At 37.7% G+C, this 16,949-nt stretch overlaps 1 protein-coding gene and 1 pseudogene across 1 annotated transcript; one reads left to right on the top strand and one right to left on the bottom strand.

Moving 5' to 3' along the window:
• Positions 1-6,803: 6,803 nt before the first annotated feature.
• LOC120225861 (olfactory receptor 1030-like) lies at positions 6,804-7,742 on the bottom strand. The gene has a single exon (XM_039224044.1). It carries the CDS (start codon positions 7,740-7,742, stop codon positions 6,804-6,806), a length of 939 nt encoding a protein of 312 aa, XP_039079975.1.
• Positions 7,743-11,372: 3,630 nt separating this feature from the next.
• Positions 11,373-16,592, top strand: LOC120225857 (annotated as a pseudogene).
• Positions 16,593-16,949: the final 357 nt, after the last annotated feature.

Below are 16,949 nucleotides of genomic sequence, written 5' to 3'. Positions count from 1 at the left end.
CACAGGGAATCAAATCTCCTGAGAACCATAAAGCAATGGGAATTTCTTCTTTTATTTTAAATTATGCTTGAATGTCCTACGGTTTTTTGACTGGGGGAATAATAGGTTCTCTTGTCTATAACCTGTCAAGTAGAATGGTGTCTGTTAATAAAGTTTTGGAGTCTGGAATGCCATTGGAAACTCAATTAACTTAGGTTGATCTTGGACTCAGGATTTACTCATTCTAAGCCTTGTGCTTTTTCTCATTACTAGGAATAATGCTCCACGGCTATTATGTACTATGGGAATGTTATGGATATACACATAATGTAGATGTGCTGGGGGTTCTCTCTTTGTCACCCTCTCCCACCCGGACCCACTGTCTTTTCTTCTCTACCTTCCTTTGTCCCCCCGGAGTTTAGCCCTTATGGATCACGTCAATAGAGCTCCTTTGGTGTTCAGTTTCAGTTGAGTTTGGCCACTGGGAAGAACCAGCAGGAAGTCAGGGGAGGGAGAAAGAGAAAAATAACTCAGTGTATTTCTCATTCTCTCCCAGATTCACAACAAAGGTGCTAGAGTGGCTGCATCTTTCCAAGTCAGACTCCCGCTGAGCTGCATGTATATGTTGGGAAAGAAAGTGGCCATGACTTGCTTCCTGCTTCTTGCCCTCCTTGGGTCTGGTGATTGTAGTCACTGCCTGGTCGCTTCAGAACAAGGGGTGGACAATGCTTTCTGCAGTTAGCCTCCAGATGTTTCTTCAACATCCTTGATTGATCTCTGTAACTTTGCCTGTATTCTGTGTCCTTTCTTTAAGTGATCTTCAGCTAAACAATGTGAGTGAAAGGCTGTTTTATGCCATATCCCTAACACAGGCCAGAGCAACACACAGTAGTTATTCAATAATGTTGCAGGGGAAGTAGTAGCACAAATACCAATTATGGTAATAATGATTATTCATTTTGTTAAAGATTTGGGCTATACCTGGGTTTAGAAGATTCTGGCCTGGAGCTTAAAAGGACACCCCTTGTGGATCCTGACTCAACTGAGAACTACACATATGCATCAGATACTAACATTACTAGCATTATTCAAGTAGATTTGGATTTGATAATGTGGCTTAGGCTTGTTTTTCTGTTCCTTTCCTCCAAATTGAAGTCACCCACAGTAGCACATAGGCATAGGTCTCTTGCTCTCCTTCCCTTACCAAAGCCATGACCACTCAGCACATCTGATTGAGATGAGACAAGATCATGAATCACATAGAGAATAGGATACCTTGTATTGTTGGCCAGGCAGCAGCAAGGATCCTTTGCATAGCCCCCCCAATCTGTACTCACCCTACTTAGATATGCATGTGGGGGATGTAGTGAATGGAGTCCAAAATGTCCTTTAACACTTTGTCCCCCAGAGTCATTTAGAAACCTCTGTCTCATCCCTTGTTACCATAATAGCCGTGCCCTTTCATCTCTTTATGCATTCCAAAAGCCTCTCCGTCATCCCTGACTAGGTTCTCTTATTCTCACTCTTTACCAGAGCCAAATATCATTTCCATGACAAACATTGAATTTTTAAAACATTTCTACTCTTTGTTTCGATGATTTAAAAAATCCGTTTGTTTCATAAAACGTATTTAATTAATACTATATTGTCTCAGGCAGTAGGTAAGGCTCAAACAGATGTTTTCTCAAAAGATACTTTCCCCACCTCCACAGAACTGAGTTTGAACTCCTTCCTCCATGTGTCCTTAGCAATCTGCCCTCATGTTTGTCTAACACACTCTGCTAAATCGCCTGCCATATCTCTTTCACCACCACTACCTTGTAAACCCCTACGGGCAAGAATTGTGATCTCAGCAGGTAGCACAGGTCCTAGGATATGATCATTTACAAATAGATACTTGGTGAATAACTTAAGAAGTGTGCAATGTGTACTTAAGCCTATGAATATGAATACACAACCTTCGCTTATCTCCTCTCTGGTAACTTCATCAGCATACTTCTGTCTCCCTCAGAAATGAATTCTGTAGGGAGATGAAGTGGTTTAAGTGGTTAATTTGTTTAAGAAACCAAAAAACAGAAATCAGAACAGGGGTAATTAATTATAGGTGATAAGCATGGAATATTTACTGTGTGCTGGGTATTAGGCTTACCAATATACACACATTAGTTAAGTTATTCCTTACACAATTTCATGGGTTGTTAATACTATTAGCATTATTTTACAGATGGGAATCTGAAGCAAAGAGAGATTAAGTAACTTTCCCTAGTAAATGCAAATAAATTGTGAGGCTGGGATTAAAACAAGCCAACTATAGTCCTTGATATCATATTATTAAGCAAGGAAATGTGACAAGCTCACACCATGCTATACCTTCTCCAAGATTATTGGCATCCATCCATTCATTCATCCATTCACCCACAGGGTTAAAAACATTCAGGAAAAGCCTTCTATTTATCATTGTACTCTCAATGTAGAGAGTATAAGAGAAAGTCAAAAGATTTGTGTCCTTAAAGAGTTTCTGCTTCATGGTGGAATGGATGAGGCAGGCATATGTAAAGTTTCACCATCAGGTGTTGATTTGTTAAGAATTCCAGAAGATCAGGGCATTTGGGTGACTCAGTTGGTTCAGTGGCCAGGTCACAATATCACGGTTCATAGATTCGAACCCCACGTCAGGCTCTGTGCTGACAGTTCAGAGCGTGGGGACTGTTTCAGATTCTGTGTGTGTGTGTGTGTCTCTCTCTCTGCCCCTCCCCCACTTGCAACATGTGTGTGTCTCTCTCTCAAAAATAAATAAACATTAAAAATTTTAAGAAAAAAAAGAAGCCCTGATGTTAGCAAGTAGCATAGCTTAAAGCTTGCACTCAAATAGCCATAATCCAAAGGGTATAACAATAGTGTATTAGAAAATACAAATTTATTGAGAACCATCTATATCAAGGTTTGGGGAATATGCCAGCTTTAAAATAATCAGCAAAAGCAGACATGGGCTTTGCCCTTTGGGGCTGACAGTAGGCAGGTAAGATAGTCATGAATCAAAGTTATTTAGAAAACACAATTTAACTCCTGTTTGGAAAAAGGGAAAAAAAAGATGGAGAAAAAAATTTTAAATGCAAAATAAGTTGTTATAACGTATATCTAAGTATGTGTATTCACAATAAAATATGAAACTCAGTAATTTAAATGACTTAGGGCCTGAAAGTAAAGAAGGTAAAAACATATATGATAAGCATCAACCAACCCAAAACAATGAATATACTGCTGGTAGTATATGAATATAAATCAAAGAAAACCACTTTTAGATTTTAATCATTCAAAGTAGGGATAAAAAATTTAAAAATGATAAAAGGAATAAAACTAGTTCTTTACTGGACATGAGCAAATAATATAGGGAAAATTACAAAGAGAAATAAACAAAACCACAAACACCTCTCTCAGTTTTTATATATGAAGCAATCAAACATATGTAAGGATATGGAAGATTAAAAAAAAAAAAAAAACTAGATTGACCTGGACTTCAGAGAGCTATGCTTTGCCCAGCCAATTTATTCTGAGAGGAATTTCAACAAAATTGAAATTTTTGTTTCAAAACTTTCAAAACTTGTAGTTTCAGGAGAAAATGCCAAGGATGAGCAGTAGAGTGCCATGAAATGGATGGAAATACAAATTCTCCAGGAGACAATGGACAACCTATAATTCCTGAAGAGGAAAAATCATAACACCCTACTTTTGTTGCTATTTTCTCTGTGAACTCTTAAATCAGGATATGGTACATTCAGACTTGGGAAATGGACTAGTTTGGACAAGTAAGGAAAGAAGACCAATGCATGCATACTGATGACAAATTGAAGCATATGTTAAGCCATAGTAAGGAAGATCTATGATGACAGGTACCAGAATACAAGAGTGGACATAGACCTAGTATCAACTATGAATAACTTTTTTCTTGCTCTTCTCATAGCCATCAGCATTGGCTCAATGACATTGGTATCCTGTGCCTTCTGAGAAAATAACAAACTCTGGAGACAATAAAATATTTCTATACATTTTAACGGTATCTTCTGTCAGAGATCTTTCAAGAAAATTCTCTAATGTACAAGCTTTCAGATGAGAGGTGACAAAACTATCATTATAAAAATAGTTTGCATTGATGAAGGAATTGACAGATTGGTCCCACAATACAGAGCCAAGAAACAAACTGATAAAAACATGAAAACTTTATACATGAAAGAATTTATTTAAAATCTTAAAAAACATTTTTTTTAAGTTTAGGGGCACCTGGGTGGCTCACTAGGCTAACTGTCAGACTTCAGCTCAGATCATAATCTCATGGTTTGTGAGTTCAAGCCCCACTCCAGCTCTGTGATAGCTCAGAGCCTAGAGCCTGCTTCAGATTCTGTGTCTCCCTTTCTCTCTGACAGGCCCCCACTCATGCTTTGTCTCTCTCTGTCTCTCAAAAATGAATAAACATTAAAAATTTTTAAATAAAAAAAGATAAATTTTAAAAAATACGTTCATTTATTTATTTTGAGAAAGACAGAGACATGAGTGGGGGAGGGGGCAATGAGAGGGAGAAAGAGAATCCCAAGCAGGCTCTGGGATGTCAGCACAGAGCCTGATGGGGGGCCAGAACACCTGATACTGTAAGATCATGACCTGAACCAAAACCAAGAGGTGGACACTTAACCGAGTCACCCAGACACCCTTTACTAAAATCTTAATAAGAACCATATGGAGCATTTAAAAGATGGAAAATGAATTATTTTTGTAAAAAATCAGAGTAATAATTGTATCGCAACATTTGTAATACCAGGAAAAATACAGGCTTAAATACACAAAAGTAAAACTTTAAATAATTGAAAGAAAATAGAATATTTTTATAATAGGAAAGAATTGTTTAGACAAGACATACAAAGCACAACCGTAAAGAGAAGATTAACATTTGAACCTAAAACGAAAAACTTCTATACCACCAAATATATCATGAACAAAAGTGAGATACAAGCTACAAACAGGTTGAAGTCTTTGCATTGCATATATCATAAGTTTGGTATCTAGTACAGAATATATAAGGAGCTATTGCAAATGTACAAAATAAGGAGAAAATAACCCAGCTGGAAAATTAACTAAGAATATAGACATACGGGGCATCTGGGTGGCTCAGTAAGTTAAGTGTCCAACTTCAGTTCAGGTCATGATCTCACAGTTCGTGGGTTTGAGCCCCGCGTCAGGCTCTGGGCTGACAACTCAGAGCCTGGAGCCTGCTTCAGATTCTGTATCTTCCTCTCTCTGCCCTACCCCACTCACATTTTGTCTCTCTCTCTCTCTTTCCCAAAAATGAATAAACATTAAAAAATTTTTAAAAAGAAAATAGACATACAACTGAAAGACAACTTTTCTATTAGCATCAAAGCACTTAAAAACACTTTGCTTCACTAGTAATGACAACACAAGAGCTTAATAAACAAGATATTATTATCCATTTTACACCCATCAGATGGGAAAACATCTGGAAAGCCTGACAGTATACAGTAATTGAGAGAATATGAAATAAAGACCAATCTCACACACTGTTGGCAGGAGAGCACTTGGTAGAGCAATTTAGCAATATCTACTAAATGTAAAGATACTCTTTTCTTATGACCCAGAAGTTAACCTTCAGGGAAGAACTCTTGAACTGGTCCACACTCAGAATTTCAGAGTAAAATGTTTTGCTAGATTTTTGTATTATCAAGGTACAGGAAAAATGTATTCCCCCATCAATAATAGAATGGTTAGATAGATTGTGGCATATTTATATACTGATGTAGACTATATCAAAGACAGTTCATGCTCCATGAATCAATATGGAGGAATCTAAGATTTAGTGAAAATAGAAAACTCACAGAAGGATAGAGTGACTTCATTTGTAGCAAGTTTTAAGTCTCCCAAAATAATATTATAGAATTTTATGGATACAGGAACATCAGCAAACATTAGAACTCTACATAGGAATAAGAAACACTAAGTTCGCGTGAGAGTTGAGCGCAGGAAATGGAGAGAGGAATGGAATCAGGCAGGCAGGGCTTAATTTGAGACTATCTGAGTATGTGAAATATTTGAAGCAAAACGCACACATGTGAAGCCTTAATAATGATTAGTTCACTTGCACAGGCAGGCTTTCCATTAGTTCCTATTTTTTAAAGTATGTTGAAATAGTTCGTGATTAAAAAAAATACAAGCGAAACCACAAAACCAGTTTAATGATGAGGGTAGATATTGATTTTTAAAAAATCTTCCAAGGAAAATCTGCCATTCCATCCATAAGCCTTATGACTAAGGATTCCACTATATCAGTATTATCATTCTAAATATTGTTTAGAGTAATAATCTGAGATACACAAAATCTTCTTTCTTATATGTCTTTTGTAAAGAAAAAAGAAATAAAATCTCTCATCTACTATATTTGTGAAGTTTCTGGATATTAGTTTGAAAATTATTAAGCACTATAAAAATCAAACAGATGGGCATTGACACAAAATAATTTGGTACTTCTGTCTTTTATAACTTTGAATCACTATAAGTATTATAGATGGAATCTTCTGTTATTTATTGAATTTATAGAGCAATAATAATGCCTTCCAGTTTTGGACTTGAATTTCTAAGAGATTTTTTTTAACCTACTGAAACAGAATTACAAATACTAGCAAATAATTTGACACTTTCAAGATCCAGATGTGGACAATAAAAGACAAAAAGCCAATGACAGAAGGTGATTTGTTAATTTTAAATGCTCATTAATTGGTGAGATAATGAGATATATTACATACCTGTGACCAAAATGTCTATTCAAAAAGTGATTTCTTTTGGACAACTTTCCTGATTGCTCGTTTAACATCTTTGTTCCGCAGGCTATAGATCAAAGGGTTTAACATAGGGCTCACAAAGATATAAAAAACTGCTACAATTTTCCCCTGTTCTACAGATGCCTCAGAAGGGGGTCTCAGGTGCATGCAGAAGAGAGTTCCATAAAAGACAGTGACAGCCGTCAAGTGGGACCCACAGGTGGAAAAGGCCTTGCGCCTCCCCTCCTCAGAGCGGATGCGCAGAATGGTCGTGAAGATGAAAATGTAGGAGATAAGAATGATGGCTAGTGAACAAGTAAGGTTGGTCCCAGCCACCACGAACATGGCAGTTTCTTTGACATAATTGTCTGAACAGGCAAGGACTATGAGAGGGGGGTCCGCACAATAAAAGTGGTTGATTTCATTGGGTCCGCAGAAGGAGAGGCGAAGCATCAGGATGGTCTGTGCCAGGCCATTGGCAAAGCCGTAGATGTATGGGGTAGCCACGAGAGAGAGGCAGACGCATCTGGACATCTTGCTGCCATACAACAAGGGTTTGCAGATGGCCACGTAGCGGTCATAAGCCATCACCGCCAGCATGTAATAATCCGTGATCACCAGGGCGATGAAAAAGTGGAACTGTAGAAGGCAGCCAAGGAAGGAAATGGCTTTTCTCTTGGATAAGAAATGAACCAGCATCTGTGGAGCGACACTGGTGGCGTAACAGAGATCCACAAAGGAGAGGTGACTGAGGAAGAAGTACATGGGCGTGTGAAGCTTTGAGTCACTTCTGATTAACAAAATCATGCTCACGTTGCCAACGACTGTGATAAGGTAGATGAGTAGGAAAATCGCAAAAAGGACAGGCTGCAGCTCGGCTCGATCTGTCAGTCCCAAGAGGATAAACTCAGCCACTGCTGTGTAGTTTGTCGGTAACATTGTGTGTCCTGGGCTTCAAATGAGAACTGCAGGAAAGCAAGTAGAAATGCTTGTCTTTTTATCACGCATCGGTTACCCCATCATGTCATCTGATAGTTTTTCTCTGCAATTTTAAGTTTCATGTGGCATAAATAAATAGCCTAGTTAGCCCGCAATTGACATCTTAAACATCTAAATTAGTAGAGAGCTCCTTTGATAAAGGCAGTCATATTCTAAATGTTTTTCTTCAAGTCTTTTCGTGTTGAGAAGACTTTATCTTCTTGGCAAGATATACTACATTTGTTCACTTACAGTTTCCTTAAACTTGGCTGTTTTCGGACATTGCAATCCATTGTTTTTCAATATATATTTGCTGTGGTATCTAAATCATCATCATCTGTTGTTTTTTTTGTTTTTTTTGTTTTTTTTTTTTTTTTTGCAGCTAGAGGGAATGATGCATATCCCTGTAGAACTAGCTTTTTTCCTCCTGCCCCCTGAACTTAAGATCTCTTCAAGCAGTTTGTTCCTTCATGCTACATGTAGGACTCAGCCTAAGATCTCCTTTGCTTTGTGTATTATAGTCAATTATCAGGGCCAGAAATTGCTTCATGAGGCACAAAAGTCAATCATGTTTTTGATATTGAAAAAGATACATGTACAGTATACAAACGATATGTGTAAGATATACAGATACTTATATATCTGTGATATCAAGTGTTCACTGGGTGAGAGATTAGAGAAAGCAATAGTATTAAAAGCCTCCCTAGTATGGGGAGGAGACATTAATAAAATGTTGTTAATAAACATATCCATGCACTATAATAATTTAATGGTAATTCTACCTTCTTTTAACTCTAGTATAAAATTTAAAAAATAATGTAACATAAGGGGCGCCTGGATGGCTCAGTCGGTTAAGCGTCCGACTTCAGCTCAGGTCATGAGCTCACAGTTCGTAGGTTCGAGCCCCGCATCAGGCTCTGTGCTGACAGCTCAGAGCCTGGAGCCTGTTTCAGATTCTGTGTCTCCCTCTCTCTCTGACCCTCCCCTGCTCACGCTGTCTCTATCTCTGTCTCAAAAATAAATAAAAAATTTTTTAAACTATTTTAAAAATTATGTAACATAAATTCTATTTAGGTTTTTTAATACATTAAACTATTTTAGTGGAATAATAATCATAGTAATCATACAACTGAGACAAGACTTAAGTTATCTCAAGTGCATCTCTCTGCATTTCTGCATTTATGTATGGTACCTTTATGTACCGTAAATACCATCTTGGAAAAACCAATAGCCTCCTTCAGTAACAAACACACAGGTATAGCAATGTTATACTCTCTTGCTAATAGCTACGAGGCCAAAAATGAACAGGAATCATTTCATAAGGCACTTTGTAAATGCCTTTCCAATACTCTTGCTCATTGCATTATCCCACTCTGCACATGTGGACTTTGGTCATATTGACCAGGGTAATAAAATCCAAGACAAATCACCTAAGTCAATGTAATCATAATTATTCTGTGTGTTTCTAAGTTTGTAAAATTTGAGTAACTATTATAATAGACAAACACTCTTTGGTGCAGGGATGGTGTTTTTAATAAATACATATTTACTAATATATAAATCAAACATCAAAATAATTAATATCTCTGTTTCTGTGGGTTAATGGTGCAATGTAAACTTGAACATTTCAGGTTATTTAACTGAATATTGTATGAAAATAACTTTAAAGAAATAGAACACCACATCCTACATGATTTGAGCAAAGAAAACTCAGAATGAAATATTTGTAGGGAGACAGAAGTAGCTCTGGGGCACCTGAGGCTCTGTGCCCTTGACATTCACCTTCACTCTGAGATTCTGCCATGTAGATTTATGCTGGCACTACCCATTCATCCAAAGAGTCTAGAAGGTTGATGTTTATTTTAAGAAGGATGATATCTCCTGCTATGTGGTCATAATTCAGTCTGAAGTGGGAAAAAGTTTAGGAAGTGTCTTCGTGAAATGCATTTTGATTAACTTTAATATGGATTATAAAACTAGGAGGGGCTTTTTTCTATGAAGGGATATAGAGCATCATTCAATAGGATGCTTGTAATTATAAAGGGTAGCAGTTCTAACTTGGAAGGAACAGAATGATATTTAATACCACTCCCTAATTTGTTTAAGGAAGTAAGAGACAGTATACTGGGTTAGATTTTGAGAGTCATGAGGGTGACAGATACTGGGAGTCTGCAGCCAGACCACCTGGCGGGAAAGCCACATCCTCCAATTCCTAGCCATGGAGCATGACCAAGTTATTTATCTCTCTGTGTCTAATTTTTCTCATGTATAAAATTTGGTTCAAGCGCCCACATATAAGGGATTTAAATCAGTGGAAAAGCTTTTAAAATATATCTGACATGAAGGAAACATTTAATAAGTTGTAGCTACTGTTATATTGGGTGAAAAATCCAGGTCTAGTCTAACATAAGACTCAACATCAAAGTGTGACTTTCAGGGACAAGAGTTTATCTAATCTGCAGCGAGAGCCTCAGTGGTACCTGGAACAGTGCTTTCCCAAATGGAGCCAATCAATCATTATATATGGAATGGATGTTCTCTCTAGTCTGGTAACTGTTACTCTGTTGTACGTATATGAATGCTTGTACTCTTAGAAAATCATTAAATCTATATCAACAGTTTTGCTAACTCATCAGAATATGTTTCAGCCCATGATTTGATTTTTTGTTGACTGAAATACTTATCTCTACATTCCAATATATTTTAACAACACCAAATCCTACCTGTAAAAGAAGAGTGCTTTCTCAAGGACAGCATGAATAGAAGATTATACACTGCTATAGGTTTATAAACCATTCAGTTTCTTCTATCCAGAAGAGTTTACAACAGAATTATCATACAGGCACCAAGTCCCTATGGTTTAATTATCTCTGGCAGCAATTCATTCAGATTATATACAGTCACTAACTTATTCTTCTACAAATCCTAACCAAGCTCATTTAGGACCTGATTTTTGCCCATTCCCCAATATCAACAGGGAATCAAATCTCCTGAGAATCATAAAGCAATGGGATTCCTTATTTATTTTAAATCATTCTTGAATGTCTTACTGTTTTTTGACTGGGGGAATAATAGTTTCTTTTGTCTACAACCTGTCAGGTAGAATAGTGCCTGGTAAACAGAGAAAGTTTTGGAGTCTGGAATGCCATTGGAAACTCAATTAACTTAGGTTGATCTTGGACTCAGGATTTACTCATTCTAAGCCTTGTGCTTTTTCTCATTACTAGGAATAATGCTCCACGGCTATTATGTACTATGGGAATGTTATGGATATACACATAATGTAGATGTGCTGGGGGTTCTCTCTTTGTCACCCTCTCCCACCCGGACCCATTGTCTTTTCTTCTCTACCTTCCTTTGTCCCCCCGGAGTTTAGCCCTTATGGATCACGTCAATAGAGCTCCTTTGGTGTTCAGTTTCAGTTGAGTTTGGCCACTGGGAAGAACCAGCATGAAGTCAGGGGAGGGAGAAAGAGAAAAATAACTCATTGTATTTCTCATTCTCTCCCAGATTCACAACAAAGGTGCTAGAGTGGCTGCTTCTTTCCAAGTCAGACTCCCGCTGAGCTGTGTGTTGGGAGAGAAAGTGGCCATGACTTCCTTCCTGCTTCTTGCCCTCCTTGGGTCTGGTGATTGTAATCATTGCCTGGTCACTTCAGAACATGGGGTGGACACCGCTTTCTGCAGTTAGCCTCCAGATGTTTCTTCAACATCCTTGATTGATCTCTGTAACTTTGCCTGTATTCTGTGTCCTTTCTTTAAGTTATCTTCAGCTAAACAATGTGAGTGAAAGGCTGTTTTATGCCATATCCCTAACCCAGGTCAGAAGAGCACACAGTAGTTATTCAATAATGTTGCAGGGGAAGTAGTAGCACAAATACCAATTATGGTAATAATGATGATTCATTTTGTTAAAATTTTGGGCTATGTCTGGGTTTAGAAGATTCTGGCCTGAAGCTTAAAAGAACCATTGAGGTACCCTCCTTCTGGATCCTGACTCAACTGAGGACTGCTACACATAGGAGTCAGATATTATCATTACTAGCATTACTGCAGGTAGACATGAATTTGGCAATGCAGCTTAGTCTTTCTTTTCTGTTCTTTTCCTCTGAATTAAAGTCACATGACCAGCCAGCACATCTGATTGAGATGAGACATGTTCATGAATCATAATGAGAATAGAATGCCTTGTATTGTTGGCCAGGCAGCAACAAGGATCTTTTCCATAATCTTGCCAATCTGTACTCACCCTACTTAGAGAAGCATGTGGGGGAATGTAGTGAAAGTAATCCAAAATGTCCTTTAAAACCTGTCCACCAAAGTCACTTAAAAAGTCTGTCTCAATCCTTGTTACCATAATTGGCATCCTCTTTCATCTCCTTATGCATTCCAGAAGTCTCTGTTATCAATGATTACATGTTGCCATCCCCATTCCCTCAAAATATTATCTCCTTGACTTTGGAATAGCCTGAGTCAAATTTTCCTAAATGAGAAGAAGAAGGAAGGGAAAAAGAAGGGAAAAGGAATTGTAATTGTAGGAATCCATGAAAACTTCAAAGAGGTTTGCAATGTTGTTTTCAAACTATTGGGAGATCGTTTTTCTTAAAATAATATGTAATGTTTAAAATTCATTTCTTTATTTTTTTAAATTTTTAATGTTTTATATATTTCTGAGAGAGAGAGACAGCATGACCAGGAGAGAGTCAGAGAGAGAGACACAGAATCTGAAAGAAGCTCCAGGCTCTGAACTGGCTGTCAGCACAGAGCCCGACGCGAGGCTCGAACCTACTAACCTGCGAACCTACTAACTATAACATTAAATAATCATAATGTTATATTAGAGCTTTGACCCATCTCAACAAACCAACTAGACAGAAAAGCATTTTCAGAATGACAAAGAATATATATAGGGTTTCTTGTTGTCTGTCTTTTTTTTAACTGGCAGGATTTTTACTCACTTGAGAAATAAAGTTCTTTTATTTACTCTTTGCATGTTCATGGCAACTGGTATATAAATATTTTGCATGTTTTTAATATTTTCAGAAGGAAATTTAATGACAAAATACATATTTTTAATTGTCATATTACCTGAATCCTTATGTCAAGACATAATTACATAACATGTGGACTTGTGAAGTCTGACTTTCTTTTAGAAAGCACCTTTGGACTTAAAGCCATCAAAATGTCAGTAACTCTTTGGTTGATCTTTCCCTTCAGGTAAATACCCAGTTCTTCATATTTTAATTATGTTTCCCTTTTTATGACTTATGAGGCCTCTTATTACTGGTAAAGAGAGGCTTTGATCTGTACCCATTATGTTGGTGCTTCTTTTCAGCCTTCTTTGCTCTCCGATCTGCATGGTAGCTCTGTTGTCCTCTACCAGGACCAGGGCACCTTGCAGTCCTTAATCTCTCTTGGTTGGACACAGCCTGCTAATCTTCCCTGCTGACCCTAGTGTACCTTGGCTCTTCAGGGTATTACAGACCCTCCTGGACCTTAGATCTGCTCCTTTGATTCTTGCAAACATGGCTTGGGAATGCTGCTGTGTAGTACTCAGCCTCACTGATGCAACACATCTTGGGTTCACAGCGTTATGATTTTTTCACATTCTCCTACAAGAGGATACAGAAAATTTGGAAATTTGGGTACAGTCCATACACCATGGAAACCAAAGAAACTGTTGGAATATTAAGTCAAGTCCAAGGAGCAACTTTTTAAGTAAGCTGAGCCCAAAGTCTCCTTTACCTGACATGTTGATTCAGGGTCAAAGCCCACAGCAAGGAAAGTCAGTCTCAGAATTATCTCCTGAGGCCCTAAATCTTCTTCTCCTCCTCTTTTTCTTCCTCTTCTTCCTTCTTTTTCTCCTCCTCCTCCTCCTCCTTCTTCTAATTTTTCTTCTTCTTATTCTCCTCCTCCTCCTCCTCCTCCTCCTCCTCCTCCTCCTCCTCCTTCTTCTTCTTCTACANCCTTCTTCTTCTACAGACTAATTCATTAATATGTCCATTCAAAAGGGCCAGGCTTTGGGTTTTTTACTTTGTCTCTGTTATAATCTACATTTTTATGTCAAGCACTAATAATAGATGGACTTCAGATGAGGAAAATTTAGCTCAATCATATAAAAGATAAAATATTATTTTTGTTATTCATAATGGTATTATTATGAACCTGGCTCAGAAGTACTAGGAATTTACTCTGATTTCAAATTCTAATGTAAATAAGGTTCAGAGAGGAAATGTTTATATGAGTTAGTATGTGTCAGGAATCATAAACTAAACATACCATTATATAAATGATCCATGCCAACAAGTCTACTTGAACTAATTTCATTCAAACTAACCTTTCAATTAGATCTCTACTTGAAATTTAATTCACAAGAAGCAATGATCTTATGAGGTAAACTGCTATTTACATGGAAGGTCACTAAGTCAAAACCCTCTCCCTAGCATTACTGTTTAGGTATTCATTCAGTACCTCTTCTCTAAAGATCAACTGTGCACCCAAAATGTTGTGTAGATCTCTTTAAGAGATATCAACTGAAATTGACATTAATCATGTCCTCAGAGCACTGACAATATTGCAAAAGAAATAGAAAGTTTACAAAAGGAGGGAAATACAACAAGAGAGATAGAGAAAACCACCAATGGCATTCACAATGGGAAACAACCATTCCGGCTGAGGATACAATGAGCAGAGTCAGGACAAGGACCTTTTCATTATAAAGAATGCAATACTTTTTAACTACCCTAGAAGGAATCTCAGTATCAAAATTGGTACTATGTGTTCTTGCGTTTAATGAAAGATAATGCATTCATCTAATGATCAACCCATAAATTAGGATCCGATCCATTAAGGAGTGACTTTTGTAAAGACCTCCAGAGGGAATCCTAATGATGTCCCATAAGGACATTTCCTGACAATGCTTCCTGGATGAATCATCCAGAATTAGACATCCAGGAATAAATCGTCCTACTCTCGGGACCTTCCAGGAGGCTCGGAAATCACAATCCCTCCACAGGTAAGTCTGAAAATCAAGAACTCCTAATATTGTTTGATTTCTTACTAGTTTCTCTTTCGGACATAAAATTGAATTGGTAGTGATTATAAGAATTGACACATTAAGACAAAACCATAGGCAGGCAGACTCCGACTCTTTCAGACAAAGACAGCAGGTGTCTTATAATGTATTAGGAGGTCAGACCTTGGAACCATCTTGAAATAGGTTACAGATTCATTTCATAACACAGCTAAGATTTAAAATAAGGTTACATGTTGAGCTTCTGCCAGTTCTTGGAATTCAAAAAGTCCATATATCATGCTTCCCTTTTAACATTTCCTCCTCCAAGAATAGAGACTTAGAATTCGCACAAGAAACTGTACTTTCACTCCGTATACCTTTAAAGATTTAATATACTTTTTATTAAGAGAGAACTTTAAAAGGATTTGAGTAAATGAGTATAAGGCTAAGGGTGAGGAAAAAAACATAAATGTGAACATCTCCCCTTATTCATTTGAGGGAGCTTCTCATAGATTTACCCAATTCAAGTTTGCACTGAATTACAATGGCATTGCTGTAACCAAAATGATCAAAATAGATTTACACTGTTTTGTTCAAGGGAAATATACTTTTCTTTACTGTAATATATATATATATATATTACATATACATATACATATACATATACATATATGTTACATATATAATATATTACATACATATAATATATTATATGTATATATATATGAACATATATATATATATGTTCATCTGTCAGGACTGACCAGCCAACCCGGACTGCAATCCCATCCTTTCTGTGGTGTTTCTCGTGATTTACATCATCACCCTGAAAGGGAACATTGGATCGATTGCATTAATCAGGCTCACTCCATGGCTGCACACCCCTATGTACTTTTTCCTCACCCATTTAGCATGTTTGGATATCTTATTCTACTAATGCCTCTCCTCAGATGCTTGGTAATTTCCTATCAGAGAAGAAAACCATTTCCTACATGGGGTGTCTAGCCCAGTGTTTTATTTTTGTGACTCTACTCCTTACAGAGTATTACATGCTGGGCACCATGGTCTATGACAGGTACATGGCCATCAGTCATCCCCTACACTACAACAGCAGAATGTCCAGGCCCCTTGGCTTCTGCCTCATCACTGTCCCCTACCTCTGGGGTTCTAGAGTGGGCACAATGCAAGGTGATATTGACCTCTCACTTGTCCTTTTGTGGACCCAACATCATCAACCATTTCCACTGTGCTGACCCACCCCTCCTGATGCTGACATGTTCAGACACTTACATAAAGGAGACAGCCTTGTTTGTGTCCACAGGGATTAACCTCACAGTGTCCCTACTCATCATCCTTGTCTCCTACATTTTCATTTTCATCACCATTATGAGGATCCCTTCCAGCAAAGGCCAGCGCAAAGCCTTCTCCACCTGTGGCTCCCCACTGACCATTGTTGCCATGTTTTATGGGTCCCTATTCTGTATGTATCTGAGACCAGCCAATGAGCAGTCTGTTGAACAAGGGAAAATTGTGGCAGTGGTTTGTATCTTCGTGAGTCCCATGGTCAATCCATTTATCTACAGCCTGAGGAACAAAGATGTGAAGCAGACTTTGAGAACACTATGTAGGAGAAACCTTGGTAGAGTGGAGAAAACGTCTATTTTGACAGTTTTCCAATGGAAAAAAAAAAAAAAACTCAAAATCAATCAAAAAGCAACCTTTGTTGGTTGTACCCGAGTGCAATTCTCTGGAGCACCACTGACATTGATTATATATACACAGCTTCTGACCAAGTGAAAATCCTAATGGCAACCTTGAATAGGACAGTTTAGAAATGGTGACAGATGGGAAACACAACAGGAGAAGTCAGCTGCTTACAATTAAGCAGGGTCACCTGTGTAGTCTCATTCAAGAACCCCCTTCCACTTCCTCAGTCTGCAGAGAAATCCTTCCTTTCAGCTCATAGGTCAACAATATTGACCATCACTGAGCTATTCTTATTAGCAAAGTGCAAGGCTTTGCATTGTTTCCTCAATATGAAAATAATTTACATTTGTTTGATATATTGCATAGTGTCCTTTAATGAAAGCTCTAATTCTGGATAATTGTTTCAATACATTTTTGATGCATTCTTATGTCTACTTATCCAGAGTA

Source organism: Hyaena hyaena, unplaced genomic scaffold (genome assembly GCF_003009895.1).
Source record: "Hyaena hyaena isolate Hyena2069 unplaced genomic scaffold, ASM300989v1 scaffold_1535, whole genome shotgun sequence".
NCBI classification, from domain to species: Eukaryota; Metazoa; Chordata; class Mammalia; order Carnivora; family Hyaenidae; genus Hyaena; species Hyaena hyaena.
This window is presented reverse-complemented; position numbering and strand designations above follow the sequence as displayed.

Coding starts and splice junctions, on each gene's coding strand:
- LOC120225861 (XM_039224044.1), bottom strand. CDS start 7,742: ATGTTACCGACAAACTACACAGCAGTGGCTGAGTTTATCCTCTTGGGA.